At 48.0% G+C, this 22,342-nt stretch overlaps 1 protein-coding gene across 6 annotated transcripts in view; it reads right to left on the bottom strand.

The window, feature by feature from the left end:
- Window positions 1–224: 224 nt before the first annotated feature.
- The window catches only part of ST3GAL3 (ST3 beta-galactoside alpha-2,3-sialyltransferase 3), a 174,137-nt gene continuing 152,019 nt past the window's right edge, over window positions 225–22,342 (bottom strand). For all 6 annotated transcript variants that reach the window (XM_053984959.1, XM_053984961.1, XM_053984958.1 and 3 more), the window contains 2 exons: window positions 16,776–16,922; window positions 225–4,357 (listed from right to left, as the gene is read on the bottom strand). In XM_053984959.1, coding sequence (XP_053840934.1) covers window positions 4,268–4,357; window positions 16,776–16,922 — 237 coding nt within the window. In that variant the 3' untranslated portion in view covers window positions 225–4,267. The remainder of the gene's footprint in view (window positions 4,358–16,775; window positions 16,923–22,342) is intronic.

Raw genomic sequence — 22,342 nt, 5'->3', positions numbered from 1 at the left:
AACCCGCAATCCCCTCTCCCACCCCTCAAAGTCACCTGCAAGGAGGAGCACAGCCCTCTCCCAGCACCAGGCCAGTGGCATTGGCCAGCTGCAACTCCTGGCAGCTGGATCACTGTTCCAGAGGAGTCAGCAGTGAAATCAGGCAGGGGACAGCCCAACCAGGGGAATCCCTCTGCCTCCCATAAAAAAGGCCCAAGGCAGCAGAAGAAAGAGGCCAGCCAAGCTTGTTTGATAGCTTTATTGCTTCCGTGATATGACTGAATTGATGTGACATAAGCCGGCTTGGAGGAGCCTGCAAGACTCTTACCCTCCCTGCCTAGAGGGAAAATTAAAAAAAATGCAGAAACTAAAACTAATTTTAAAAACTCATTGAGTTCTTGCATCTTGGCTTGGTACAGTACCGGCAAATGCACTGGCCTTTTCAAGACCCTGTGCAGGCTGTGCAAGGAGCCAGAGCCCAGAGGGGCTGGGCTGTGGCCCCAAAGGGGCTCCTGCACTGAAGGACACATCTCTAATACTGCAAGTGACACACGCTCTGACCCAGAGCACACGCCACACTGGTGCCCATGGAGCTTGGCGTGGTGGCTGCCTCCCTGCCAAACGCTTGGGAAGCCCTTGCCTGTGTCCAGTTCTGCCCATACCCAGCCCAGCTGCATCCATTTGACACAGATGGCCCTGTCCTGACACCTTCCCCTGCTCCCAGCAGCGCTCACACAGCATGGCCAGGCAGGGCCTCTCCACTTCTCCCTCCAAGGAAGGAGACACTGGAAGCCCAGAGAGGATGGGATGAAGAATGCTGGGCTGGATCCCACTGCTGCCTCATGCTACCTGGCCATGGTGCTTACCTTTGGCACGTGTGAGCTCAAGGCCACAGCACGGCCAGGCCTAACAGGGTGAGATGGTGGCGGGAGCCCAATGCCAGTGTGGTGGGCACTGACACAAATGCACAAGCAGCTCATGGTGTGGTCAGCACAGCAGCAGCAGCTCTCCAGCACCTCCTGTCCTCCAGAGCAGCACATGCAGGCTGCCCTGCAGCTCCCCAGACCTGCTCTCTGCACTAGCTGGAGCAAAACCCACTGTGGTCACTGGCCCCTGATCTCCCTGTGTTTCCCTGGGCTGTCTCTAGGCAGGTTCCCTGCCACCTGAGTGGCCTTTCTGCACCAAAGCGCATCAGAGGCACCAGGCAACCCTGCTCTATATTTAGGCTGTGGAGAATTCCCCTGGGCTCTCCCTTCCAATCTGACAAGGTGAGTCACTGCGAGGGAGAGGCCAAGACTCACATCCGTCCCACTGACCCTGCTCTGACCCGCGTGCACCGCTCCGAGCTGCCAGGACTGCAGCGATTCAAGGCGGGAGGTGGCTGCAGGTGCACGTGTGGAGGCAGCCAAAAGAATGACACCCAAGAGCAGAACCCAGTGCTGTGCACTGCTCCTGGAGCTGGGGCCCCATCACCTGGCCATGGGCTGCTCTGTGGTGTCAGTGAGCTAGAGGAGAGTCTTGGTCCCCAAACGCTCTTTCCTTCTACATGCCAGTGGTCCTGACCCACCGCAGTCACTCTGGGCCATGCACTCATCTATTCAACTTGGACTCTTCTGCCTGGAGACCCCTGTAGAGGGGAGGGCTTGGAGTCACCTCCCTGGTCTGTAGGAGCAACTTCCCATCAGGACCTGTTCATGGCTGTGGTGGAGAGCTGGGATGACAGGGAAGGCTGAGCAGTGGCCATGCTGTGTCCTTGGACCTGGAGCCAGTGAGTTGGAAGATAAAAGTGTCCTGGAGCTTTGTAGTGTTCAATAAACCAATTGAATAATCCTCTGTGGGGGTCCCAGCAGGGACACCAAAGGCTCTTCCCTCCTCCTTCGGGATGCAGCTGCCCGCTCTGCCATCTCGGCTCACTGCAGCCCATGGATACAGCCCTAGGGCTGTCATGGCAGCTGGTTAAAGCACCAAGACAGAGAGAGAGAGTGGGTGTCAACCCTTCCCCAGCCATAACCTCAGCCAGGTCCAGACCAAGCATTCCCACTGCCAGCATGGCTGGGACTCAGCAGAAGATGGTCACAAGTCCAGGCTGACACCCAGGAACTGCAAAGGGAGAGTTGCCTGGTGAGAGCCATGGAAATTCAGTCCCAGGGAGTCCTTAAGAAGGAAAAACAAACTGGGAGATACTTAAAAGGAGTATCTGCCACAGCATATGCTCAAAAACCTGCTGCAAACCTCACAGAGCATCCTGAAAGGAGGCATGTCCCTGGGGGAACAGGAACTGCCTGGCTGGGAGGCCAGAGCAGTGGGGATGGGATATGGGAAGGGTAGAGGGAAGGAGAGCCTTCCAGCATGCCTTCTGCAGCCCAGAAGCAGCAGGATCTTTGAGCTGCTCCCAGATGACAAGGGAAACAGCAGCCACAACAAGAAGCTGGGCAGGACTTGTCCCTGAGCAAGCTCCTTGGCTACAGGCATAGCAGGCCGGAGAGGCTCCTGAGGGAGGCATCCCACATTGGTCTGTAAGCAGCAGTCAGTGCCACATCCTGGGAGCTGCCTCTGCCTGCAGCCTGATCTCAAACCATTCTGTACAGTTTGCTCGTCTGCCCCACGCCTGGGTCACTGCAAGTCAGCAGGTGCAGAGTTGGTCTAGGGGAGCCATATGAGCCCTGCTCTGAGCATTCCTTGCACATGCCAGGGTCATGCTCCCTTCAGTCCAGAGCAAGGCAGACTGCAATCCTTGGGCTGTGTCAGACACAGTGCCAGGACCCTGAGCCCAACCCATACCCCTCTGGGATCCCCCTCCACTGACCCCAGCACCGGCTGGCTGTGTACCAGTACCTTGACACCCAGGTACTGGGACAGTGCCTGTGGGTGCACTCCAGCCTGCTCCAGGCTAGGAGAGCACAGGAGCCACTTTCCACATGTAATTGCTCATTCCCTTAGCAACCTCCCTTCTGCCCATGCTCTTCAGGTGGATGAGACCACCCTGCTGCCCTTGCACTTGGCCACGTTGATCAGTTTATTCCAGCTCCTCTGAAACACGTATACAAATCAAATGTGCAAATAGTGCATCTTGAGACCAAGTGGGCAAAGGAAGGACGTGCTCCTGAGAGCAGGAGGAGCAGCAGTGCTAGAGCAGCATGGGAGGAGCTTGGAAATGGAGTGAGCAGGGGCCAAGCAGAGGGTGAGAGTTCCCATCAGGTTTCATTATCATTGAGGTCACACGTCGCTTAAATAGGGAACATGATTGAGTCTGGAACGTCAAACAAACATCTTCAGCAGTCTGTTCTCAAACTGTAAAGCTTGAGATCTCTGCTCAAGATCTGACCTCCTTCCAAAGAATAAATTACTCCCCTCCCACACAAAACCAAAGCGAGATGCTGTCCAGAAACAGTGACACAAGTCTGCACGGACTCTTTAGGGGCCCTGCACAGCAGGCACAAACCAAGAGGCCTGGAAACCTTGAGCACAATGGAGCAGGCTCCTCTGCATCGTGACAGGCAGGAAGGTGGGGAGGGTCTGCTGTAGGTGGAGAAAGCTACCAGCTCCCTGCTCCACCTCGGGTTCAGGGCAGAGGCAGAGCAAATGGCTATGGAAAACACAGCCAAGTCAGTGGCTGCTGTTGCTGCCTCTGTGGAGGATATGAGGAAAAATGCAGAAAAACAAACCCATGTTCATCTCCATCCAGAAGCTCCAAGTGGAGAATGAGAGGAAGCCATTATTCTCCCTTCAAATTGTAGCAGCACCAATGACACTGAAGTTTTGGATGGATTTGTTTTCCTGGGGAAAGGTCAGAGGCTGGTGACAATGCAGATGGAGCATGAAGAGGCCAGGTTTTTCACAGGGCTGTGCGCAAGCAGACTTTGCCTTGTACCTTGGTATTTCTAGTATGGTTCCAGCAGAGTCTTTTAAAAAATAATACTTTGTACATTCAGGCTTTGCTGCCTTGGGGCAGCATCACCTCCCATTTGGCACTAATCATTTTATTCACAAACCTTTCTTCTCTCTCCTGAGTCTTTCCTGTCTAATTCAGGATGTAGAAGATCTGTCTGCGATGCAGAGTTCAAGAACTGTCCACTCAGCCCCTTGCCCACCTCCTGCCAGCTCTAGGCCTAGAGGTGGGAGATGTAACCCTCGTGCAGACTGGCAATGCAAGAGGGTCTTCCCAGAGCACCTGGGCATCTCTGTGTGTCTTCAGTGAGGTGGGATTCTTGCAGGGGGCTGCCAGTGCCTGCTCCCAGAGCTGCAGCATGTCTTCGTCTCCTCCCTTGGATGTAGTGGCTGCAGCCACTCAAATCCCACTGGTTAGGTCAGTGATGACTCGGGCTTTCACCAGCTTTCTCAGAAATTCCTTCTCCCGCTGGATGTTGTGCGTCCAAGACTGGAAGAAAATGAGAGAGACTGGTCAGCAACTACCCTGGCCAAGCATGTTCCTGTCCCTCATGCCTGGGAGACTGTCAAAGACACAGATCCTGCTGTAGATCAGAACAGCCCTTGCACACCAAGGACCTTCTTTTATGTAAAGCTGACACAGTCAGCAGGGTCAGACCCATGTGCCTGAGGTAGAAAGCTTCCCCATGGGCTGGGGGAAGTCTTTTGGCATGGTAAGATCTGGGCAATCCTGGTCCCTTGGGCAGATGTGCCCTCCCAAACTACTGCACACAGGAGTCCAACAGCACAGCACTGGTGATGGTCTATGCCAGGGAACAGAGCTGGCAGAGGACACAATGGCAGGACATGTACCCACCCCACACAGCACCCTGCCAGGCCATGGCAGTACATGGGGGTACATGCAGCTGAAACACCCCAAGACCATCCCCATCAAAGCTGACTCTTGTCTCTGCTAGCCCTATCAAGGGGAAATTGCATGTTAAAGGTTACACTTATAGAATGTGAGGGGTGAAATGGCCACATCTCACAGCAGGCACTGCAGAGCAGTGATTGCTATAGCTGGTGTCAGCCCACCCAGATGTGTTCCTTGCAGCAGGCCTGAGCTGGGATCACAGCATCTGCCATCACTCGCCTGTGCTGGGACTATTGAAGCACTCAATGAAAGCAGGAACTGGTTTGCCACACCATGGAGCCCAAAGCAGAACAGGGAAAAGCAACTTTCCCCAAAATCTCCCAACAGGACAAGAATCACAGTACACGATTTCGGCACAGTGCTCTGGTCAGCAGGTAATCTCAGCTCTAAATACAATCTGGACCATGACAAAATCACTCTACAGGAGCCTCCCTGAAGTGGCCTGAAACCAACAAAGCATCAGCCCCATGAGCACACTGAGGGCACTCTGTCGTGGGTACTGAAATCCAGTTTACCCACTGCCAAACCATGGGCACCTGCCTGCAAGGCACTGGTTATATACATCATGCACAGTGTGCCTCTGGCTCTCCTGTCATCCTGCCCTGTCCTGTCTGGGATGAGCAGCTCTCAGCCATGACTGCTGTGTGGCACTGACAGCCCCAGGCATGACATGCACACAGTGGGCTGACAAGAGGTTCAAGGCACTGAAGGTCCCTCTCTAGATCTCCAGAACGTTTTGGAAATATCTTTCTTGCTGCTACTGCACATTGACAAGCCACTTCCATCCCCTCAGTGCACAGGAATGACAACAGTTAAAGCTGCTAAAGAAACTTCAGGCAGGTATTACCTTGTAACCTGTGTTCCAAAGAAGTCTTTGACTGCCTCTGCTTCCAGTGACACTGTTACCTGAACACTGGAAAGGCTACACCACTACTGAGAACAGGACCACACATGGAGAACTGTGCTGGTGCTCTTTGGGACCCTGGAAATGCATAAGGTCCTATCTCTAAACTGAAAAGATGCTGCCCTGAAACAACTCAGTGCTTGGCTTCAGCTAACATAAAAACAGAAACTCACAAGTGGCACTGGGAATAAGGATTACAAAGGCTTGTAAAAGGAAAAAAGCATCAGTTCCAGAAAGCAGCAGTGGGAACCATGGTGGCACAGAGAGGGCTGGGAGAGCAGGGCTAAGCATGCATTAGAGCCAGAGAGCCAGGATCCCCCAGTGTGCTGGAAACAGTTCCACATGTGGCATGTCAGCTGGGGGCCCTGGGCTTGGCCCCTGCCATGCAGCAGTGTCACTTCTGCCAACACAGCCCCTTGCTAGGAAGGCTCAGCCCGGCAGAGGCGGCCGAGTGTGTGGGTGAGCTCCTGCCCACAGGCAGGCAGCACTGCCTGCGGGCACAGAGGCCACCCTGGGACACCAAGTCTCAGTGCACTCACTTGCATCTGGCTGGGCTTGTTGTTGAAACCTGCCTGGAGCACCAGGAGCCTGATACCTCATAGCACAATCTTAGCCCTCCTCCACGCCTTTCAGCCTCATCACACCGTATGAGAAGCCAACTGGCTTCGGCCAGGACAGCCATTCGTGTTTGTGTTTTTTGTACAGATGAACTGGGGAGGCAGCCACTTGTAGGCAAACTCAAACCACCTAAAATGCCACCTCAGGCCATGTGCAAGTGCCTTATCTGATGGCAGGAGGAAATCTGCTTTGTGAAAAGTACAAGTGGAGCAGGAATTTAAGTTCAGGAGGTAGATAACAAAACTTTGGGTGATACAATTGCAGTCTCTCACATTACAGCTAGGTCTGGCTCCAGCACTCACTACAAAGCTGCTGGCAAGACCTACCAACCTGTGGTTGTTCAGCACCCAGGCTGCTTTATACCCCAGGCTCTGCCACTAGCTGCTTTTCACAAACAGACAGTCACATGAAAGGCAATTCAGCCTCCCACCTGATCCATGGATCTTAGTGATGCCCACATCAGTACTCTCTAATGTTTTGTGGTTAATGTAAGCCCACAGAGGAAGAGATTCCCTCGTAAGAACACGCTTTCATCCCTCCCAAAGAGCACTATCAGGGCACTCAGTGCGGTGCTGCTCCCCCATCGCCGAACAGCAGCACGGGCAGGAGGGATGAGGCATGTCTTCAACACCAGCTCCGGTTACTGATTACAGGAGAGGGACTCACTCATCCCACTGACAGAGCAAGCTGATCAGACCAAGGAAGCTGCATTCCAGCACTAGCAGCGGCAGTGGGGACAAGAGCCAGAGCAGTTTTCTCAAAACTGACAGGAAAGCAGGCACCTCTCAGTCCCATTGCTCCAGCAGAAAAAGGCAACAAAATACACCCTAAACCCCAGAAGTTTTCAGGGTGTACACACCTCAAATAGCACCATGGGTATGCACCTTAAATAGCACACAGTGCCAGCAAAAAACTCCAGCTCTTTTCTTATCAATCTGCACCTCAAAGACAGTGATGGAGCGGTTTGGAGCATTTACTGTCACCTCCACCTTCCTGTCCCTGCATATCACCACCACTGCTGCAAGCTGGCAGACTGGCTCTGCCCTCTCTCTCCTCTGCTGCTCACATCCAGTGCAGCTTCCACTTGTGAAATCAAACAGGCTGCTTGCCTGAGCCTGTGGTTGGAGCAATGAACTTTGAGAGTTCCAACAGGAACATCCCAGGAGGCTCCAGACCCCTTCTTGTTCTCCAGGGATCAGGCTAGGATTTCCTGTGCTGTGGGTCTGTCTCTGGGTAGAGGACATTTGCTTTTTCCAGTGGAGAGCGAAGCAGAGAGAGCAGAGTTACTCTGACAGCACAGTTATGGCTGTTTATCCCAGGGAGGTGGCAGTGGCTCGAGTGCTTGGTCACAGTTATTAGATGAGAATTTATCATCAGTTAAAGCCACCTTTCAGGGTTATGCAAATGCAGCAGCCCCAAACCACCTATCCTTTTTATCTTGACAATTCCACAAAGAAGCACAAAACATCATCTGTCACTTCAAGAAAAGCCAAGTAGAATATTTTAAGCCTAAGCAAATGTTTCAGAGACAAACCCAGGAGGAAGGTAAGCTCCCCGTCTGTAATCAATTACAGTCGGGGAATGCCTCAGCTTCAGACCACATTAGTCTTATCAAGCATGCTGCAATTTAAATACAGGAACACTAAATTAGAGAGAGTGAGTCAATGAGGAATGCATTCAAGAAAAACAGCAAGTTGTACAGAAGGAGTTCTCTCAGTTCTGTTACATCCTCTGTATTTCTGCATGTCAGCAGCACTTCTCCACAAAAACCTGCATAGAAACCAGAGCAGAGCAAGAAGTGCTACTTCACTGGCAACAGTTGGTTTCCAGTCTCCACCAGTGCTAATTTATCTTTGTCTTCACTGCCTTGTCTCTAGAGTTGCTTGATTTTCATCATCAGACTGCCCCACTCTGCTTGAAACCGCTTGGGATTCACACGTACTGAAACAAAAGGGATGGCTGGGCACCCTCATCTTCTTGTCTTTAGGGGATTTACTCACAGCTCCTTTATGCCCAGTCATTCTTATATCAACTTTAAATTTCAAACAGCTGTTTTTGCTCCTGCTTACTCTTAACACATACACAGAGAGAGAAACTGTATTTCTTTCCAGTGTTCATTTTACCAAGTTAAACAAGCAACGTCTTTCTTCTACCAAAACAAGTTGTTCTTTAACACCATGAAAACAGGGAAATCTCACAGAATTATAGGAGCTCCCTCTGCCCCTATTTACTCCACATTTACTTCTCATGAGCTAGGAAAAAAAGCTCACCACTATCTCATGCAGAGGCAATTCTCTCACTTGACAAGAACTCCTTTCCTCTAGTCTTTCTAGAGCTCTATTTGTCTTTTTTTCCCCCCAGTAACAGTCTGGCAGCCTGAATTATTCTGTGATTTATTTGTACCTATCTAAGCACTTTCCTCCTCTGCCATTGCTAAATAATGCTATCCCAGATTAGAGTCAAAATATCTGTTATTGCCCCAAATAGCATGACCTTCCATTCATACTCTTAGGTTTCATGTCACCCAGTTCTCTTCTGTTCTCAAGGTGCTCATGGCCTTCCTGGATGGTATTTTGATCCTCCCTTGTATTGACCACACCTGGTTTTGTCTCATCACAAATTCCACTTGCACACCATTGCCTTCTGTGCCAAAAATCATGAAAGCAAACACTAAACATGACCTCCTGCAGAGGAACTCCCAGCTGTCCATTCAGTGCTGCTTTTTGTGTTCTCTCTTAGAGAGACTATTCATGTACAGGTGTTGCATCAAACCCTGTCTTCTGAAGCTTAACTAATAATAATATCTCACAAGGCACAGGATTGCATGCTTAACTGAACTTCTGACAGGTGGGACTGCTACACTTCCTCTGTCCCAGGAATTATTTTCTTTTTAATCAAATAAAGATATTAAATTAGTTTTTGTAGCCTGCCTTTGGTAAATCCATGTTGTGTTTGCTTTCAGGATTTAATTATTCTTTCATTTAAACTCTGCTCTGAAGTTCTGAATAATACCTCTGAGGTTGGTTTAAGAGTTCTGAATTTCACAGGATTATTTTCCTTGACTTGCTCCCATACCCCCCACCGCCAAAAAAAAAAAAAAAAAAGAAAAATAGGTATTATATCCACTGCAAGCTAATCTTGTGGAACTTGACAGATTTATTGTGGACCTTTTCCTCTGGACTTGCAGCTTAATTGGCTCAAAGTGGAAGAGAGATCTCTTAGGCTCTCACCCCTACTGCATTAGCTCCAAGAGCTTTTGCCTTCCAGTGCTGACCCAGTAATTTTCATTTTCTGTGAACTTCTCACCATAAGTGACCCTTTACCTCACATCCATCATATCATCCTGATAGAGGTAATATATATATTCATGTGGTTCCTACTTTAATCCTTCTGCTTCCTTCACCTCCCTGGATGTCAGTCCTGATAATTCTTTCATTGCTTCCTTATTAATTGTTTGTCAGTGACACTGTTCAGTATTTGCTAATTTTCCTTTGCAGTATCTAATTGAACTTGACTTTTGCCAGTTTCTACTTTATCTCTGTCCTGCCAGCCATCAGGAGTGAAGTCTTTTGATGCTCCTCCTCACTCCTTTATTACTTCTAACACCACTTTGAAGCAATTCTTTATGAAGTTACATTTACAATCTTTTCCTGCCAGTTTTCCCCTTGCTGCAAATATGAATTGCAGATAATTATTGTACTGTCACAAACAAGACTTCAAGTCTACAAAGAGTCCATGAACTCTTCAGGAAATCTGCCTAGCCATTCTCCAAGGCTAGGCTAAATTCAGAGAGGTTAGAGTCTGCATGCACGCCCCAATTCCACTGAGCGCCCCGCCACCACTGAGTCTATATACAGCCCTGCTTATCATGCTCCCTGCTTTTGGGAGCAAAATCTGAGTTATATCATCCCTTCTGTTGACTTTCCTTTTAATTTAACCATGAAGGCACTTGATCAAAGGCTATTTCCTAAAATGTCCCACTGCAAGCTCTTCATACATGCTAAAAACAGCTGTGAAAGGCCCACAGCTCTTCTCGTGCTCTCCTATCTGGTGAGAAGAGCTGTGCCAGCCACTGTGTCTGGGAATACCTGACACAGGTATTCCTCTCCTTTTGACAATCCTACTGTACATCCATCACAGTGCCATTTCTGGGGGCACCCAGCACCCCACAGACATCTCTGTTCAATGCTGGGGTCAGCAGCTGGGCTCTAACCCACCTCTGTAGATATTTTACTTCCTTCTCCTACAGAGATCTTGTCCAAACCCCAATTCTGCTTTTGTCCACTCTACAGCCATACCTTCCTTGCTGTTCTTAGTGCACAGTGATGTCCTGAGTGTCACAGCACTTCTGTCCTTCTGAACGAGGCAATACCTGTGCTCTGGTCAGGGCTGCTATTCCAACACTCTTGTCCAGATTTCTGTTATACAGACACACAGTCCTTATGCACAGGAACAGCATGTGAGGCCTTTGCTCAGCCCCAGTGCTGTCAAACAGGTGGCTTTTAAACAAAGACAAAAATGTATAAACTTCATCAGTCATCACTGCTGGCCCCAAGAAAAAGCACTGCCCTTTCAGAGGTGCCCCTGCCCCAGCCCCTAACCTCCCCCTCAAAAGCTGACCTCCATTTCAGTCTGCACCACTCCTTGTACTGCAATCACAATTCATCAGCCAGGCTCCAATAGCCATGTTTTCAGTCTATAAATCACCACGCCAGACATCTGCCCGGCTTTCAAAGGAGTTTTGTTCTTCTTGTTGGCTACCACAAACTTTAAGGTACTTGGAAGCCTGAAGCAGCCCTACCACCCCCTCCCAAGCAACTTGTGTTGATTTAGAATGCAAAAGGCGGCTTCACAGAGAGAGCCCAGATGATGATAAAGCACTATTGTTTGTGCCTTTATGGTTCAAGACTCCAAACTCAGTGTTTGCGGATTGTTCTGAGAGGTAGCTGCTGTCGGGGAGAGACAGAGACAAAGCTGTGTGTCACTGCATGCTGCAGGCCACCTCCCCTGGCCCTTGTGACAGCCCTCACACAGGCTGAATGAGAAGTGTTACAAGATGGTGTCCTTAGCATCCCACAAAGACCTGCTGGGGAAGGGGCCAGCGATCAGAAAGAAGCCATCAAAGGCTGCCACTCCACCTCCCCCTCAGGTCAGGCAATGAGTCACTGAGGAGCTGGGCACAGCTGTATCAAAGGAGCTGACACCTCCAACAGCGGTGCTGGTGCTTGACCTGCTTCTCCAGTAAAAAGGAGACCCGCCAGCAGCTCCATTGGGACACAAACACTGCAGACAGGCTCTGGATGAGCAAGGGTGGCTTTTAACCATGAACTGCCCTTTCTACCACTCATAAGTGTGTGAGGCAGTCTGCAGCCAGCTGCTGAGCAGACAGCCTGGGATGTTCCCTGTGTGGCACCTGAGGTAACTCCTTGCTCACATTCTTGCCCCTGCAAGAAATGACCGGGGGATAGAAGCTCACCTCTGGATCATGAGGCTTGGGAAGAGTGTGTGCTGGGGCAGAGCACATGGAGGAGGGATGCTGGGAGCCTGTCTTGTGCTTCGTTCCCATGATTTAGCACAGCCCCCTGCTCTCTCTGTTTCATAAGCTCCTTATGAATCTGTTTTTACTATTCTAAACAGTCGCTTTCCCATCCTTAAATAATTTCTATTTCACTCTATTTTAAAATTATTCTTTTTCCTCACCACCATTTCCACATTTCCTTCGCTATGTTCCCAGTGGGTCTGACACTTCTACATTAATAGAAGACAGTGACCTGTGATAAAAATACATTTTTATGGAGTGCTTGGACAGGAAGCATTACAGGACCTGAGCAAGACATAAAAATACAATAAAGTATATGAAAATCCAGCTCCGATAGATTAATTGCCATGAAAACAGAAACAAGTGAGCAGACACTTTGGCAAAGACTCAATTTTTTTGTACAGCATTCATGGAAGCAGGCAAGGGACAAAAGCTGTTGCAAAGTTATTTGGAATAGAGAAAATAGTAACTGAACAGAGATGACACACTTGGACATTCTGCATTTTGTAAGCTAAAACAAAGAGATGGGATAGGAGCTGAAAAATCACCTGTGAGAGTTTATACAGCAGCACTGGGTCTGTTGGGCAGTGGAGTCCCAGTAACAGATCAGAGAACAAAGTTTGTCTTGACACCACCCAGAAATCTCGTGCTGAAGTGCAGGCCAGCAGTCTGCACACCAGCAATGATGGGGAGCAGTTGAGAGACCAGGGGAGAAGGTCCTGGACAGAAGAACTGGCCTTGAGGTACAGTTTCAATTGCATTGATCTTCCAGCTCACACCTGAAACCGAAAGCACCACCCCAGTGTGCTTCCAGCTCTCCAGAGCACACTGAGGAACAGAAAAGGGTCTCTTCCACCAGCTCTGACTGGATATACCCTGGCCAGAGTACACTGAGCTACCCAGGAGAGAGGGTAAAGAAGCTATCCAGTACTAAACTGGAGAAATTAACTCTGACAAACATTCCCAAGCACAGGAAAATCCATACATGTTTGCAGCCATTCTACCAGAGTCCCAAGACCATACACTTCTTGACTACTAACAGTGATCAAGCTCCAGGGCATCTCCCTCCTTGCAGAGCCTTTTCTTCTGGGGCAGGAAATGCTTGCTCAGCCCTCAGGAGTTGGAGATCCTAGAAGATTCAGTGCAGGCAGCTGGCTTCTATGGTAGCAATAGCAGCAAAATCTTGGACCTTGAGAGCTTTTACTCCTGTGGGGAAATCACAGGCTGAGCTAAACTATGGACTGAGTATGCCTGTTTCTCCTTTTGGAAATTCAGCTGCCAGTGCCACAGAGCAACAAGAAAAATCAGATTTATTTCCACAGAGATTTTATCACCTCAGTCTTGGCATGGGAGAGGTATCTCCACCCAGCTGTGAGCAAGTGAATGCATTTTGCTGGCTTTTTTTATATAATCAGAACAAATTCCTTGGAGATGACTCACAGGGTTTCAAGGGTGTCCAGAGAGATGTTAAGCAGCCTCAAGTGTAAATCAGTGACACACCTTGCTGAGAGGACTCTTGCTCACCAGGAGGCCCATTTCCCCTGCAGATAGCAGGCAAGGGAAGGGGCTAGAGGGATATTACCCAACAGGCTCCCACAATCCACACACGCACGTGTGGCATCTCCAGGCCCAGGACACTGCTGGTGTTTACATTTCCTCTGTAAAGACAGTGATGTTTTCAGGGTGGAGCTGGAGTGCTTCCCTGCAGCTGCTAAGATTAAACACTGAAGATTTTCAGACATTCAGGCTGGAGGGGCTTGGCAGTCATTGAAGAGATTTGAACTTCAGAAATAGAGGTTCTGCCCCACCCAAGCCTGGTCAAACTGCAGGGGTTCCTACCTGGGGTGTTCATTGTGGTGGAACAGCTGTATCCCATTGCAATTATTTCAGTGCTGTGATGATGCTATGTTAAGCAAACCTGTTCCATTCCCCTGCCCAGGAATGAACACTCCAGCCTCCATGGGTCTGCAGGCCAGAGGACAAAGATGATACTTGCATAATTTCAAGGTATAGCCTGCTTTAATGGCTCCTTTAGAGGCTCAAATGTAGAGGAAGACCAGGAAGAACTAGGCCTGGACACAATCCTAGAGGTCCAAAGTAACACTGAGAAAAATCCTGTGGATGCTCTTGGACCTTTGAGTGTCAGAGCAGATGGAACAGACAAATCCTTGATGGAGCTTGGCTCTGGGTCAGTCTTCTTTCCCTAATACCAAGGGCAAGGTCTGACACAAGGTGCCAGTGCAGGCCAGCCTCCCAATGTGCAAGCTGCATGCAAGTCTTCCGTCAAGCAGGTGCTTTCAGTCTGGAGTGGGGGAAATCTCTATTTCTGCATTCTTTGAAGGCAACTGCAGAAGACACAACCCGGCTATTCTGCCCTTCACCTTTCAACTTCACCCTCAGATGACTAACAATTACCAGCTACCATTAATATTAAACAGGAGAGAAAGAAATGTGATCCTCTCTTTGCTCTTCACATTCCACAATATCACAAACAATTTGTCATATTGGGAGGGGCAGAGGCAGGAGGAGCATTAATTATTGATACTTGGGAACAGATGGCTTTTCTTGTACCAGGGCAGTGAAATGTAAGAGGAGCCCATGGGTGAGGATGTGAGGATTAGATGGGCAGACATGTATCAGGTAACCAGCCTTCAAGTGGAACAGGAACCTTCCTCCTAGAACCAGCTCCACAGGGCTGCAGAGCTCTCAACAACAGCCCCGGCTGCAGAAACAAATCCACTGACATCTGAATTACTGAGGCTTCACCAGAACCTTTCAACACTCCCTCACCTCTGTACAGAACATGCTGGACACGATGACTGATGGCTTCCAGACAGCAGAGGCCTGGCAAATCAGGCACCAGCTGCTCTCTCTAGGAGACTTTACTGGTTGCATTTCATGCGTTCATCCTCATCTAACTGTCCTGTGCCACGCAAGGTCTATTCCTGAGACCACATGCAATGTTCAAGAGGGACCTCCTCCAGCCTTCCAGTGGCCTGGGATCCCATTTAGGGTTCTGGCCTCCAAAATCAGAGATCCAAGTGATGTGGACCTGCAACTTCAACCAGAGACTCTGTTACCCAACTGTTGTTGCCAAATTTTCCCGTTGATTTGTGTAAGGATGAAGAGCAAGAAGACTTCATTCTTGTCAGCTCCAGTGGTGTCCTTGAGGACAGAGACACATACCAGGCTGTAAAACAAGCCTGGCAAGGACACCTGCTGTGGGTGTCCCCATGTCTAAAAGCTGACCGTGGGACTGACATCCTCATGAGACAGGAGGAGCGACTGGGCAAGAGTGATTCTCCACCAAAGGCAGCTGATTCACCAGACTGAAAACAGTGACATCAAAAGCTTTTCCTGAAACCTTCTTGAAGAGTCTCTGTACTTGCTGCTGGATTCAGGCATCTGTAGCCATTTTCACTCTGGCCTAGCCATCTCTTTGCTGAAAGACTAAGGGACCAGCTGTACTGCCTCAGACCTTGGCCTGGGGAGCCCAGGGTCCTGTCTCTGGAAATGCTTATAAGCAGATGGTGATACCTCCTCTACTACTGCAAAACTTATATTCCTTAGCTCTTTTCCATGCAGGGATTTCATAAGCCAGACATCACCTCAATTCAATTTATTTCTTTGGACATACCCCTTAAATCCTCAAATAGACACTCATTTTCCCAGCAAGGACTAATTAAATTCATGGTTACTCCACTGAGCTAAGCAGACTCTCTTGCCACCTCCACAGACCCAGAAGGTACCTCAGGACCACAATGTCAAATCCCTTGGGTATTGAGGACCTCCTCACAGCCTTTTCCTAAACTCTGTTCCCTTAGCCTCTGCTGAGAGCTTCATGCTTCAAAGTCTCATTACTCTGATAATTAGACACTCTTCTCATTTCTCAAGCTGACTAATCACTGATTTATAATTCCTCTCAGTCTGCCTAGGGTCATGCAGCCTGCAGCCTGTGAGAGTACTAAGACACGTACAGTCTTGTGATTTGGAAAAACACAACTTCCCAGCTTCCCTCCTGGTCTGAATCAGTGGTAAAGTCCTTGAGGTGAACAAATGCCAGGTGCCAGGAGACAGCTACTGTCCATGAACAATACAACTTTTCACAGTGTGGAGTAGGATAGAGAGGTTTCCCTACCCAGTGAAGAGGGAGAAGCAATCTTAGGAAGACCTGGGTCACATCTGTGCTGGGAAAAAAGGAGCTCTCCTATAAAAGCAGCAAACCTTCCCACTATAGAAGCTTTGACCAGTGTCCAAGTTTGCTCTAGTTTGGTACAGGAAATGGATAGACCTGATGGTATCTATACTGCTACATTATACCAATATGAGAGCTTTTGTTCCTCCAAAAATGCTGTTTGTCTCACTGTGATAGTAGCAGAAAATATGTTTAATGTGGACCTGTCTTTACAGAGCAGTGTCCACAGAGCCCAGTGGTGTTTACACCAGCGAGGTGTAAACACTGAAAGTGTAAACTGCTGAACAGTCAGCTGAGAGCTCAGGTACACAGGCTGATCTCACCTCCCCCATGCTTCCCAGGGCCTGAGGAGGGGATCAGCTCACAAAAGAAGCCTATGGATTAGAGAGCAATCCAATGGATCAAAAAGCAGGAGAGGGCACATCTTTTCAACCCCAGAGCAGAACTACTCCCTTTCACACTTCTTGAGTTAACATTTATGTGAATCCTATCCCTGCCACTCAAAGAAGAAATTACATTATATACACATTCCAGAGAACCTTTCCCAGCAGTAATAACCATTTTTAACATACATTGAGCCTGGGAGAATGTCTAGAATTTTACAAGCAAATGCATGAGTGGAGCTGTGTTTTGATCCATACAGGACAGCTGGAAGTTGACATCACGATCCCAGTCAGGCTCTGGAGTCAAGGTGGCCAGTGGGCTTGGGAGGAGGACGTGCTTGGCAGGAGCTCCCTACCTCTTTGATGGCAGACATCTTGATGTTCTCATAGTAGTGCAGGGGTGCATTGGGTGAACTCATGTCGTAGCCGAAGCCAGCTACCGCCACCTCATCACAGTTGTGCAGCGCCATGGTTATTGCTACGCTTCCCAAGGTGGGGATGTTCTGAGAGGAGAGAAAGCAGGAATGGAAGTCATTAGCAGGTTGCCATTTTTATAATCAAAAAATTTCCTCTTATTGTCTCTGCTCACAGGGGCACTGCTGCTGCTAAGCAGAAAATCAGGAATGTGGTATTTGGCAATGTTCAACCTGCCAGCTCGCAGGGTTGATAGCCTCACAACTTGTAAAGAAATTAATGCAAATGGTCAGACTCCCCTTCCACAGCTTTGCTGTCCTGAGAACAGGGCGGCAGATGAGCTGGAGGATGAATCACAGTGGATATATTAGCTTTCTGAAATTAAAACAGACGTAGACAGTGGATTACAATGTTAATGCACGTTACTGGCTTCCAGCTAGGCTAAGGAAAAATACTTTTCCCAAACAGGTCACCATACAGGAGCAAAAGTGAGGAACAGCACAAACACCTTATTTCACTGATGGCAAATGCAGTTTAAGGTTGCTAAACACCTCTGGGAGATGGCGAGGAGATCAGGCAGTGTGTTCCAAGACCCCTTCCTTTTCTCAGGGGCACTGTGCCATTCCCTCAGAACCACACACTGGGAAAACAAGGAGCAGTGGGAAGCCAGTCAGAGATGGGTGGTACCATCCAGGGCACACCACAACTGTCCTTTCCCATCTCCTAACCTGCAATTTGCACTGATGTCCAGCCTTAGCCCTTCCCATTTCACTGGGCTCTGGCACTGTGACAGCAGTGCTGTACAGCTATAACTCCTCCTGTGTGTTCTGCTGTGGGACAGCAAAGTGTTTCCAGGGTAAAATCCTAGCTCACTGACTTTTCTAGTGATAAGAAAAATCACTAGCCAGATAAATCCAGAGGCAACTTTGCCCCAGGGGCTAGGGAGAGGCTGAGAAATCCACCCACATCTTCATTTGTAGAGTATCCAACACCAGCCGTATTGGAAGTATCACAAATTCAGAGGACATGCTCAGACAGTCACCAAGGGTGACAGCTCTTAGCTGAGATGTAGAAACCAACTGCACTCTCATATTTTTCATTTACAATGGTTTACCCTGAACTGGTGAGCAATGCTATTGCATGTTCAAAAAGGTTGAGAACAATGTTTTGAGTTTTTGCTTCTCATTCAAAGGAACTGGTTTTTGTCGGCACATGACCTTGCTCACTTCTGATTACCTGACCAGTCTGAAGGAAAATGTTTTCCAAGCAAAGAATGCTACCCATATCCCAAATGAAACGTGCAGAGCTGGGAACACAATTTGTGTGCTATGTAGAACTCACTACAGTGCACTAGAATTATTCTAATCTGAAAACAAACAAGCAAAAACTGCTTATGGCTAAATCAATGATACATTAAGTTCAAACATTTGCAGCACAACAGTAACAGAGCACACCTGAAATGACAAGATCTTCCTACATCCTCCTGTTCCAGTTCTAGAGGTGGGGAAAAGCAGCAGAGTAATTTTGTTCTCACCACTTAATTTCAATTGATACTCACAAAAACAATGCTGGTTTTATTCTAGTTACTTTAGTTAACTGTTAATTCACTGGTAGCCAAAAAATATCAAATAGGGGTTTCAAAAAAATGGAAAAAAGTTTATTAGGCAAGAATAAGAACATTGCCCCAAATTTCAAAATATCCAAGAACATCCTGTCTTTCCAGACATGACAGTTTAAATTCTGATTTCTCAGCTTTATGTTTTGCATAGAAGATGACATTTGTATGTCACTGGAATTGCATCAGCTGGTAAGCGGACGTGCCACAAAACCCTTTCCCTCAGCAGAGCTGTAGTTACAGTGTCCAAAACACAGTGAGTAAATGGTTACATCCTTGAGACGGTGTCGTCACTGGGAGCATGATGGTGTTAACACCACCCACACTTGCACTGGGCCCATTCCCACGGTACCGCTCAAGGGATACACGGGGTCTTTGCCTGGAGGGAATTTCACTGGCCAATTTAACATTTAAGAGCTAACTTTCTAATGTGAGTCTTGCAAACCACAGAGAATTAATCACATTACCCAACCTTATGGGAGGACTGCCAAACTTTCTTTCAGGCATACTCTGTTTGGAGAATAACAGTGGAGAGAAATCGAAAGTGAACTTTCGTTTGGTCGCCAAATATCTGTCTGACTTTATTCTTTCTATAATATATCCAATGGTATTTTTGGAAAAATAGGAGGTAATTTTCTCATCTGCTTCTGTTCTTCAGTAGTTCCTGACATGCCACTATCTTAGTAGCACCTGCTCTGCTCTCAAAAATTATTAAAATACCAGAGACTACCTACCTTCCTAACCTCTTGAACTGTAGTAGATGTATCTGATTTGGCCTCTATAACTACCAGAAATTCACAGGATGTCCTTAGCAAATTGTTTTGCATTACCCTAAAACTCACATCTGGAAACTGATGATCTGATGAGCGTTTCTTAATTATGCCTTATTGATGTTAGCACCCTCCAACACCTCAGTAGCTGTAGCTTAATATGTGTCCCCCTTGAAGGCAGAATTCTGCAGCCTTCAGTGGTGAGATGCAGCCTCAATCTCACTGCTGCACTCAGAATCCTGTGGGCTAGAGAAGTGCCTCTTGAAAATACTGTCAAAATGATCACCCCTGCTATTCACTGAGGGCAGTAACTATTAGGGCAGCACAGGGGTGCTTGCAGAACCCACCCATAGTAAATGGTGTGGATAACAGCACCTGCCCAAGAGAAGAACATGGTGCACCCACACATGCCCAGATCACACACACATAACTGGGCACTTGCTCCAAAGTCCTTATCTTCTTTAAAAGAGAAGCAACCATCAGAGGAATTAAACAGTAATGGAGGAATTAGACAGTCTTGAAGAAAATGGAGCTGCCTTGAACCAAACTATAAAAAAAGTACAATTGTTGATTAACTAAGTGTAATTAGTAAGCCAATACAGTACTTTAGTCTTGATTTGGTTTAAGCTACAGAAACTGAGTCCTCTTCTCCTGTGGCAGCCTGCTGAGATTCTGCTACTCCTGCTGCCTGTTGAAAATGAAGCACTGCCTCATGCCCAGCTTGTGGCATGGGAAAGACAACACCTTGTAGGATCTAGGGACATGTCCCAGGCTGTGCTGCAGAGAATGCAACAGAGCAGCACTCTCAGGTCCAAGGGAAAGGGCTCTCCCCTCCTTTCTTCTTAGTAAAGAAGTGGCAAATAAGAGGAGACACATTATTAGAGAGGAAGTGGCTATAACTACTCCCTGGCTGCATCTACAGAGCTTCCAAGCTCTCCTGATTGTACATATAGATTCATTAGCTGCTAACCTCTAATCTGGACCTAATGGACTATATACAACCTATGGGGCAAGCTGGGGGACAAGTGACTCCAAAAGAAGTTAGGCATCATGGACATGGCTGTGCCAAATCTGGCTTGCTATGCCCTGCACAATGCGTCAGTGCTATCTCACCACACACACCCTTGTGCCGTGCCCCAAAGACATACCAAATCAACCACCACACCTCCTGTGCTGAGTTATGAAAATAGAACTCTCTCAAACAACTGAGCAGGCCTCTTGTTATTTGAGGCTTTTGCTAAGACAAAACCCCCCAAATTCTACCATCTTGCCTCAGGAATAATCTAGTGTTAGACCAGTTTGAAGCTTGTCTTCCTGCTCATGGCCCTCTGTGTGCTTGGGTGTTCCTGCATTACCAAGCAGTGCTGCTTTCAACCAAATGGTTGAAGAGCTACAGCCCCACAGCAGCCAGTGCTGAGGCAGGAGTTTCTTGGGATACATCCCAGCCACACAGAGACTCCCCAGTGCAGGTTAGACCTGGAAAGGCCCAACATGACCACTGCTGCAGATGTGGCCATGATGAGCCTCTGACCTGAACTGGTGCCCAGCAAGCAGTGTGAACTGGGAATGGCAAAGCCCAGAAATCATTGGCAGCCCTCTCCCCTTGTCAATTCTCTGCCACAAGTGTTGAGCTTGGCCTTGCAAGCTGTGTGTCAATGGTTTCTGTCCATGGAGGTACCAGGCTTAGCATCCCCTCTCCAGCACCTGTAAACAACTACAAGGGCAACCTCACTGGATAACGTGTCCAGAACTGAAAGTCCACATTTTCAAGCCTGGCCTGCTTGTCTAAGACCAAACATATGGAAAATGTAATAGCCAACATAATGTTCCCCAGAGATCAGCCCTTTGCTTGGTCCCATTTGAGAGAACACAGCAGACTGACAGATGAGACAGGGATGACACTAAAAGGCCATGTGACAAACAGAAGCAGAAAACACAGCAGTGGTGAGTGACACATCACCACAGCAGTGCTGGGCAAAGCCTGCCCGAGCCTCTGGAGCATGGCTTCATCCAGGGGTACCTGTCCTCCATGGGTAAGGTGAGCACACACACTGGTGAGAAAAGTGTAAAGGCAGGAGAGACAAAGATTTCTGGTCTTGTGCTGTGTCAGGGACCACAGCAAGCTCTGTGCAGTGCTAACACACCCAGTTTGCACTACCAGATCAGAATACCAGAAATGCCTTCAGCAATACAGACATAGGACAGGTTCTTCTAACTGCTCCTACACTGTTCTCTGCTGCAAGCAGGAAGACAAAAGGCTTCACCTCAAGACATGGATGTTTCATCTTCCATTCTGCCCCCTGAAGAGGCTTTAAAGACTGACTTCTACTCACATAAAGAAAGAAGTCAGTCAGCAGAAATGAACACTGGAACTCCTCTGGACTCTGTTGAGGCTGACCATTACCTCGTGGGCTTGTGCTGAAGATCCAGTGCTGGTGACTGAACCAGGGCTGGAACTGCTCTTTGCTTGGTGCATGTGAAAAGCTCTTGCTGCTTTTCATTCCATGCCTGGGTCATTCCTGTGTCACTGCCTGCTGGACTGGAAGGAAATGACTGCTGTAAATCTGTTTTTAGAAATATTTGACTCCCTTAATATGTTAAATGAATTCCAGTTATTTATGGGATTTTACTTAGTCCAGGGTAAGACTTATTGGATTGTTCAGACTATTCCAATTGTTACCTTTTTCAATAAAAGGGTAAGTGTTACTGAAGAATAAACTCCCTACAAACAATAATGCACCTGGATATTCAAATTGGTTTGACTACTATATTAAATAATTTGAGGAAAAAAATCAAAAAGTTTGCTTACCTTGGAAAAATTCTTACCTTAGTTTTATCAGTTACAGACCTGATCACCTAGTATCAATGAAGTTCTCAAAATAAAAGAAATCCAGAACAAAACTATAATAGTCATCTCAGCATACAGGAACTACCACTTTTGTTTCTTTATGTCTGCATTAAAGCAACCCCAAATCTACCCTTTGTTTCCTTTAGCTGAAAAATGTGGAAATATGGCATAGAAAACAATTTAGTATCATTCATTGTGAGCAGGCAAGTGCCTGGCATTCTGTGGAGTGGTCCCTCTCACAGGAGCACACTGCTGCTCCTAGAGCTACCTCCCATG

Source organism: Vidua macroura, chromosome 9 (assembly GCF_024509145.1).
Source record: "Vidua macroura isolate BioBank_ID:100142 chromosome 9, ASM2450914v1, whole genome shotgun sequence".
Lineage (NCBI taxonomy): Eukaryota > Metazoa > Chordata > Aves > Passeriformes > Viduidae > Vidua > Vidua macroura.
This window is presented reverse-complemented; position numbering and strand designations above follow the sequence as displayed.